The sequence below is a fragment of the Camelus dromedarius genome, chromosome 24 (genome assembly GCF_036321535.1).
Source record: "Camelus dromedarius isolate mCamDro1 chromosome 24, mCamDro1.pat, whole genome shotgun sequence".
NCBI lineage: Eukaryota > Metazoa > Chordata > Mammalia > Artiodactyla > Camelidae > Camelus > Camelus dromedarius.
In genome coordinates this window covers 27,775,345-27,783,582 of record NC_087459.1, presented here as the reverse complement: position 1 = coordinate 27,783,582, position 8,238 = coordinate 27,775,345, and the positions used below count along the sequence as shown (strand labels likewise).

At 55.9% G+C, this 8,238-nt stretch overlaps 1 protein-coding gene across 2 annotated transcripts; it reads right to left on the bottom strand.

Moving 5' to 3' along the window:
• Positions 1-307: 307 nt before the first annotated feature.
• ZP3 (zona pellucida glycoprotein 3) lies at positions 308-7,518 on the bottom strand. 2 transcript variants are annotated; one of them, XM_064478624.1, is made up of 9 exons: positions 7,312-7,517; positions 6,921-7,148; positions 4,883-5,001; positions 4,130-4,233; positions 3,874-4,051; positions 3,657-3,774; positions 1,155-1,246; positions 886-1,013; positions 308-541 (listed from the first exon to the last, which is right to left on the bottom strand). In XM_064478624.1, exons 2-9 carry the CDS (start codon positions 7,119-7,121, stop codon positions 321-323), a joined length of 1,161 nt encoding a protein of 386 aa, XP_064334694.1. In that variant the 5' UTR covers positions 7,122-7,148; positions 7,312-7,517; the 3' UTR covers positions 308-320. The 2 variants fall into 2 exon arrangements, with proteins under 2 accessions (XP_064334694.1, XP_010979034.3); XM_010980732.3 differs by having other exon boundaries at positions 6,921-7,518.
• Between the last annotated feature and the right edge of the window lie 720 nt (positions 7,519-8,238).

The window sequence follows — 8,238 nt, the reverse complement described above, 5'->3', positions numbered from 1 at the left end:
GTGGGGCTGGCAGGGCCCATCCCACTTAAGCCCCCAACCCTTCTCATCTTGGCCTCCTTGGAGACATGGGATTACAGCTGCCCCTGGGGAACCCAGCCCTGGCCCGAGGAAGGACACGATGCCCCAACCCAGGAAAATTCAGGCTTGCCTTCAGACCAATCTGGCCTCTCCACAGTATAGACTCACTAAAGGCCCAACAGTACTTAGATTTCACCATTTGAACCCATGACACTCATGGTTTGTCCCCTGCCCCAACATAGCCACTCCCGATTCACCCCTGTCTAATCACTGTGCCACACCCCAGAGGTCACTTTCTTCTTTTATTGTGAAGCAGACACAGGGCATATCACAGAGTGGGAAGCGGCCCGACGCCGCCTGGTGACAGCCAGGACAATGGTAGCCAAGGTCAGGGACAGCACAGCGGCCAGGCCCACACCCAGCGTCACAGAGGTGGGAGAGGAGGTCGACCCTCCCATGCCGTAGTCACTCGTCTTTCCCAGGAAAATCAGTGGCCCCACTGTGACATCTGCTTCTTCTGTCACTGAAAGACAAGACATCCAAGGGTCACGTCCGTCCCCAGCCAGGAATCAGGTGAGGAGTGCTCTGCTCAGTGGGCTCACCTAGTAGGTTTTGTTCTGACAACTGCATTCTTCTCTCCCACCCCCTCCCTGATGATGCATCAGACCTCCAGGGTGACTGCACAATGGCCTTGGCCAACATGGGGGTGAGGGCTTGGAGCCTCTTAGTCCTGGGACTGTATCCCCCTAGGGGTAAAGCAGCCTTTAATGGGGGACAAGGGAGAAGAATGTCACCTGTTGGAAGTGACAACAGGTACCCTAGATGGAGGAAAGGGCATCCTGAGGCTGGGGCCCTCCTGAGACCTACCGTGCCTGCGACTGCGGGAAACAGACTGTCCCTCCAGGCGGGACAGCCTCCTGGAACGGCCTGGAATGCCACAGCGCCCTTCGTTACAGCATTGACAGATATCAGCAGGGCCTTCTACCGGGGACCATCTGAGAGGGAAAGATCAGAGCATCAGACAGCCGTGTGGCCAGCTGGAAGCAGTTTGCCAGAGGGGCGCACATGGCGAGGAATAAACATGAGGGTGGCCGGCTAGGTTTTCTACCCCGTCATGTCCAAGCTGGTCTTCTCACCTATTGGAGGACTTGCTGAAGGAACAGGCTTTGTTCAGTTGGTCCGGGATTCGGTCAGCTGGAGTGACCTTCAGATGGCAGGTGATATATATCTGGAAATAAAAGCTGTTACGAGGTGGCATTCTAGGCCAAGCAATGACTAGTAAGCCAGTTCTTATAGAACCCTTAACCCCTGAGGTTACAGAACCTCACTTTACAGATGGGACAATGGAGGTTCAAAGGTTAACTTGCCCACAAGTTTAAAGCAAGTAGCAAACTGGATTCTCATTTGGAACCCATCATCCTTGTTGGTCTAAGCTCTTTCCAAACCTATCCATCACTTAGCATGTCCAATGCCCCAGGCCCATTAAGTCAGAACCTCAGGGACAGGGATCCAGCCCAAAGGAACTGAAATTCCACCTGACCAGCTGGAGTAGGTGGAATCTGGATAAAGCCAGAGCTCAGGTCAGCCTGGGTCCCCCTGGCAGAAGCACCCACAGCTATAGGCCCTCCTTCATAGTCTAGGGTGTCAACACTGCCAAACCTAAGAAGGCACTGATGTTTTACCGCCTTTTCTGAAGCCTTCTGCAGAACCGCAAGCCTCGGCCACCACCTAGTGGCCAACAGCACCAGCAGGGAAACCATTTCGGAAACTTGAACGAGCCAAGAGGCACTTCTGGCTGCCAGCCTTCTATCTGCCCCACTGCAGAAGGGCTTCCTGGTCCTTTAGGGTCTTTATCCCAGGAAGGGAACGGCTTTGACCTTCAGCTTCTTCCCAGTGCGTATGTCTGATGCAAAGTGGGAGCCCAAAGTGGTTCCCCATTAGCATTAGGGTAAGGTTTCTTTCTCCCTGTCCTAACAGACTCAGTTGGCCAGGCCATCTGCCCACGTTGAGGGAGAGCCTTTCCAGAGCTCAGGCTTCTTTCCATCGATCAGGATCATCCCCTGGTCTTAAGGACCCCCAATCCTTGGAGAGGCAGATACTAGCTCATGTTTCCACCCGGGGTCAAGGCCACCACCTGCATGAAGCCTCACCCTCCTTCCTCCCCAGTGGACCATCTCTGAAATCAAGTCAACCCCCTGCTCCAACTAGGATCCTCTACCCGAGGACTCACAAGGCCACTGATTTGGAAACCAGGACTTCGAGTCTGTCCTTTGTCTCCAGCCCCATTCAACCCAGGACCTGCCATCAGAAAGCTCCAGGTCACCTCCCCATAGCTTCAGTTGTGCCCCTCCTATCTACCTTCTGTAACAAACTGCAAGGCAGGATAAGGTAGCATCAGCGCGGTCTGCACCTTCACACGGCTCCTCGCCCCTCAGTGCCACCTAGCTGGTGAGCTTCTGGCTCGTGGTTTGTAAACTTAATTGCTTAGAAGCCCCAGGGAGCTTAAGTGGCTTCTGATGCATTTCTAAGACAGCCTAGTGACTAGACGTAGTACAATACTACTCGTAGAACCTCGGTGGTAGGTATGGAGCTGTTTATAGCTGTTAGTGCTAGAATTCTTCCCATTTCACATGTTTGAAGATTTAATAAAGTGGAGAGTTGATGCCAGGTCCCAGCCCAATTAAGTGAAAATATATGGGACTACACACAAGTATCAGGAGTTTGATGACCTTTCCAGGGGGTTAGTTCAGAGCCAGAGTTGGAAAAATCCCTCCTTTAATCACTAATCCTGCCTGATCAGCTATTCCAAACTTCCCCTAACCCCCCATTCCTATGTCGAGAAATTTATTTCAAAGCTACTCGGATGTTTCTTTGTAAGAGTTAACCAGCACTTTCTGGCTGGAGGCCAGCCCTACCCGTGCTTCCTGCCCCAGCCATCAGGCACAGTCCATGTCTTAGCTCCCCACCCTTCCCTTACTTAGTGTCAAGCTGGGCTTCTAGCTGAGCAGTTCTCAAACATCCACAGCGCCCAGAGACTTGTTGCGGATGCAGATTCTAGGCTCTCCTCCAAACCTACCGGACCAAACCCTGAGGGTGGGGCCCAGCGGTCAATTTCAACGAGCCCTCCAGGTGATGCTGATGCACTCAGGTTCCCACAAGTCACTGGTCTAGCCTACGATCAAGTTCAAGTTCAAGAGGCTACCTAGTATGAAAAGGTCATAGCTGCTCTCCTTGCCCTTCCAGAAAGCTCCAGGAAGGCCGACATCTGTTCTTAACTCTTACTCCACCCATCGGGGTTCTGGCCCTGCTGACCTTGGTGAGGACAAAGTCATTGACCTGGTCGCCAGGTGCTGTGGTTGTTGGGGCTCGATCTCCTGAGTCCCTGTTCTCCTAGTTTGTTCTGTTTCTAGAATCCCTGACTCTCTCCACCCTCCACGGGTTTTCTCCCAATCTCTCAAAGATCTCACTAGAGCGCATGGCTTTATCTACTTGGTAAGTTTTCAGAGTTAACTAGGACGGTGCAGATCTGCCAAATCGCTGCTTAAAGGAGACAGCAGGTGAGTGACAGCACCAGCTAGTGAGACTGGTCAGCCTGACCCCGTCGTTCAACCTTATTCCAGGCTATTAAAAGCCGTTACCGTGTTTCTGGAGTCATCAGCAAAATGGAACACGTCCACCGTGAACTGGAGTGTCTCTGGCCCAGGTCTGGGTGCTTTGAAAGCAGACGAGGCATCGGTGAGACCATCCACGAGACAACTTTGAGGAGAACAAACAAAAAAATGGAGTTAGAGATTGAGGCAGGTGACAGGTCAGGTCATGTCACAAGAGTTCCCCAGAAAGGTAGCCCAGCCTCACCCGTGAAAATCCACGACGGTGTGAGAAGGAGAGGTGTTCCAGTCCGGCGTCGGCGTGGCCACACAGTGGTCCACGAACAGTCGCAGTGGCACGTGGCTGCCAGTGTGGACTTGGGCCTGGAGGTGGGCTCTGTCTCCCAGCTGGAAGGTGGGTGTCATCTTGTCGGCGCTCCAGTCCTCTGAAAGGCACAGTCGGGGTGATGGATGGCCAGAGCTCTCCCGGCCAGCTGCCCTGCCAGCCCGCCCTCCTTTCTCACCCTCCATCAGGCGCAGAGAGAAAACCAGCTTCTCCTCTGAGAACACCGTGGTCCTGAAGGGCACCCAGGTGGGCAGGATGGCCCAGCTGCTCACGTTGCCCTGCCTGGGAGAGAACGGCAGCTGCCCACCCGGCCTGGGGCTCCCTGGCCTGGCCCCACGTTGGAGGGGATCTCGCCGCTACCTCATTGCAGGGTCCTCAGCGGTGGCCCAGCCAGGTGGCTGAACATCACCTGAAGCCTGAGCCTGTTCCTGAACCTCCCAATGCCCCTGAACCTCCCAAACTCAAACATCTGTGAAGGGCCCACCCCTCCCAGCCATGAGACATCCAAGCTGCAGCACAATCACAAATACATCTCAGGTTGGTTTGGTTTCTAGACCCAGATCTGCCCTCATCCAGGTTAACTGTGGAGGCTCAGGCCATTGAGACACTGAAGCTGTACCAGGACAGGAGGGCCCTTGGGGCAGGCAGATGTCTCCAGGTGCCTGCCCCGCTGAGTCTCATGGAAGAGGCCCCCCAAGTGACCCATCTACTGAGAGAACCACACCTCAGGTATCTGGGCTAGGAAAAAGCATCCCAGCCTGTGGGCCATCCAGCACCGGCTGCAGCCATGAGGACAGGCCCACCAGGACTGGGGACAGCGACCACAGCCCAAGCACTTCCACCTTCTCACAGCCATGGTTCTAGATGGAGGCTGATGTGCTGGCCGAGGGACCTCTGCACCGGAGCAGCGACAGGCCCGTCCCACACGGACCTGGGGTAGCGGCACTCGATGGGAACCTCGGCGTGGTTAGTCCTCAGGATGGTCAGGTTTTCCGCAGGGCGGGGGTTGTGGAGCAGAAAGGTGCTGTACACCAGGGCATCCTCGGTCACCTGAAGGAAAGGGGAGGCCTTATCCCACCAGGCACCACCCGCCCCAGGTGTGCCCGACCCTTGCAAGGGGCAGGGAGGGCCGGTAACTTGTGGAGGAGAGAACACAGGCCCTGGGTTCAAAGCCCGCTCTGCCACTGACCCCAGGAGAAGCTGGACAGGAACCACCTTTGCACCTCTCTTCACCCCAGCATGGTGACACCACCACCGGGGGTCTAGATCAGCTCTGTGTCACCCCCAAGCAGCGTCTGATGACCAGACATCGGGTATGTGCTTCCTTCTCAGGCTGCCACCCCCACCAACACCATGCACCCTGTTTCCTTTCCCAGGGGACGCTTGGAGCCAAGAAAGTCCCCAGGAAGGAGCCAGAAAGTTTCAAGAATTTTAACTCTTTGCCACAGCAGTGAACACTTAAATCACCCTCCCACTTCTGACTTATTCTCAAGCCCATTTCAGAAGGGGAAGCGGGTTCAGTGGTTCCCTGAGGCAGGGAGAGCACAAGGAGGTGCTACCGGGGCAGTCTGCATCACCAAGGGCCCCTGGCGGCTGCCGGGCCTGCCCTCACCACTCCCGCTTCACAGGAGAGTCCTAGCTTTCTATGAACCAGTGCCCCACGTGGACCTGCTGCTATTTGTGGGGCCCAGAGCAGAGTGAAAATGTGGGGCTCCCAATTCAAGAGGAAAGAATTTCAGGACAGCAGAGCATCACTAAACCAAGCGTGGGCCCTGAGGGACAGCACAGGTGGCGTTCCCAGCACTCACATGATTCTTATCAGGAGAGACTGGGAACACTGCCCTGGGGAAAGGAGTTTCCAAGCCGTGCTCAGTCAGAGTCACCTGGGGATTCTAAAAGATGCTGATGTCTGGCCCCCACTTCCGTGTGGATTTAATATGGGATATGGGACTCAGGAGTTTTAAATGCTCCCCAGGTGATTCTAATGCCCAAAGATTGGGAATTACTAAATTAGAATAATTCCTTAAATAACTCCTGCAGCTTCTGCCGCCCTTCCCTCGCCCCAGAAAACAAGGGGCAGGAGACTTCAAGGGGGACCCTGGGGACCATACTAAGACCACAGTGCCAGAAGGGGACTTCAGGAGCTGAACTTGCCCCTAGCCAAGCTGAGACCTGAGTCCAGGGTGAGGTGGGTGGAGGGTGGGCATGACAGCGGGGAGGACAGATCTCTGAGGGGCAGCAGGGAGTCAGTCCAGGGAACAGTGTACCAGCTGTGCCCAGTCCGCCCTGCAGTGCTGGAAGGCCCCATCCAGTCATCTGAGGATCTGTCCCCCTCCCCCTCTACTTGGAAGGGATCTGGCCTGAATTACTCAGCTCTCTTCCTGCACATGCGTCCTACGGACCCCCAACTTGAGACTGCCCCCCACGGGACCCACTCGGAGCCTGTTTCAACATAGGTGACCACAGTGCCCTTTGCCCCCTCCCTCACCGCATTTAGTTCAAGGCTTCAAAGCCATTAAACATGAGCGAGGGATGCCAGAATTCTTTTTCTGTGACGACTTCTGGGCTTTCTGAGGTGCCAAAGTTCATCTCTTCCATACATGTGTCTAGGGCCCCAAGCAAGGGCTGGGCTACCCGCGGGGCATCGTATCACGCCCCCTACACCAGCTATAGCTCTCCTAGATTCCTTCCGGGGGTCATAAATCCTCAGGAATCAGAATGGGGGTGCCCGGCCTGGCCCAAAGTGCACCGCCACCTCTGGACTCCACCCCACCTACCCAATTTCGGCAACTAGAGGCATGAACTCCCCCACCACCACCACCAAGGCCCAGCTTCAGGCCTCAGCTGCCCCACCCTCGGCCCACCTCCCACGGGCTCTACATCCACACTCCCTACCACCACTGACCACCTCCTCCCATGTCATCCCCCTGGAGCTAGCGCTGCAGGGGGGCTGGGGGGAGAAGCCTCACCTGCATGCCATTGCCACACTCATGCAGCCCGACCTCAAACCTGACCGCAGTATCTGTGTCCGCAGAGACCAGCGGCTCACAGCTGTCAGGGCCCAGGGTGAGGTCTGCAGGCCTGATGAGCTTCCCGGTGCCGAAAAGGTCCTTGTTGACAGTGACCACCAGCTGGGCCTCCAGACACTCCACCATCACGGAAGGCGGCATCGATGGCACGAACTGCTGGGCTTCATCCTGCCAGACAGGCTGGGGGTTGCAGAGCTCCGTGCTTCCCCAGAGCAGAAAACAGATGAGGAGCCCAGAGTGCGACCCCATGATGCCGATGAAGCCACTCCCACTGGTAACTCCGGGGCGGCACCAGCCCTGCCATCTTATACCCCGGATGATGGCTACTCACACCTGGGCTCCCGGTGGCCTCCCTTCCCGCAGCCAATCCAGTTGGCTAGGCCCTTGTGGCTCAAAGTGGCTCTGGGTCCAGCAGCATCAGCATCACCTGGGAGCTCGTTAGAAACGCAGACTCAGCCCCACCCCAGACCGACTGGTTCAGGATTTGTTTTTCTGCTATCTCCTCAAGTGATCTGGCTTCACATTAAGGTTTGAGAAGCATGGGCTGGCAGCCTGGTGGACCATTAATTCTCACGCCTTCCCTCCCTCCACCCCCAGGTGTCCATCCTTTCCTGGTTCTGCCCTCATCACCCAGTGAGGGAGCCTGAGAGCTATCCCAGGTCACTGGGGGAGACCAAGAGAAAGGCCTGGAGTGAAGGAGGAGGTGAATTTGTTCGGAGATGGGAGCTCCTTCCAAGTGAGAGAACAGGCGGCATCGTTAGGAGACCAGGGAATGTTATGCCCAACTTTGAGGGAGGCAGCAGGGACGGTCAGCTCAGGCAGAGGCAGCTGTGTGAACAGAGGTGTGGAGAGGGCCCGGGGTGGGCTTAAGGGGAAAACTCAGGAACTCGGAGTTGCTGGAGCCCCAGATCCTCAGGGGGTGAGAGTGACAGTTTAGGGGGCTGGGGAGATGGGTGGAACAGGTGCTGGGCTGAGACGATGGGCTTTGCTCTGCAAGGTGAGGAAGGCCGATCTGGTCTGGGGAGGGGCAGGACTGGAGACTAGTGTCAGGAGGCTGCTGCACCAGTCCTGGCGGGGCAGGTGGGGAAGGACTGCTAGGGTTCAGCGCTTCCTCACAGCCTGCTCTGCCCCAGGCCTGGATGAAACTCCTCTGAAGGGGAGAAAAAAAATACAAGAAATGTTTGGCATTGAATTCCTAGTGGCGGAAATATGCAATCTCTTGCAAATGCTTGCTTTTAAAGTAATTGAACCATAGGTT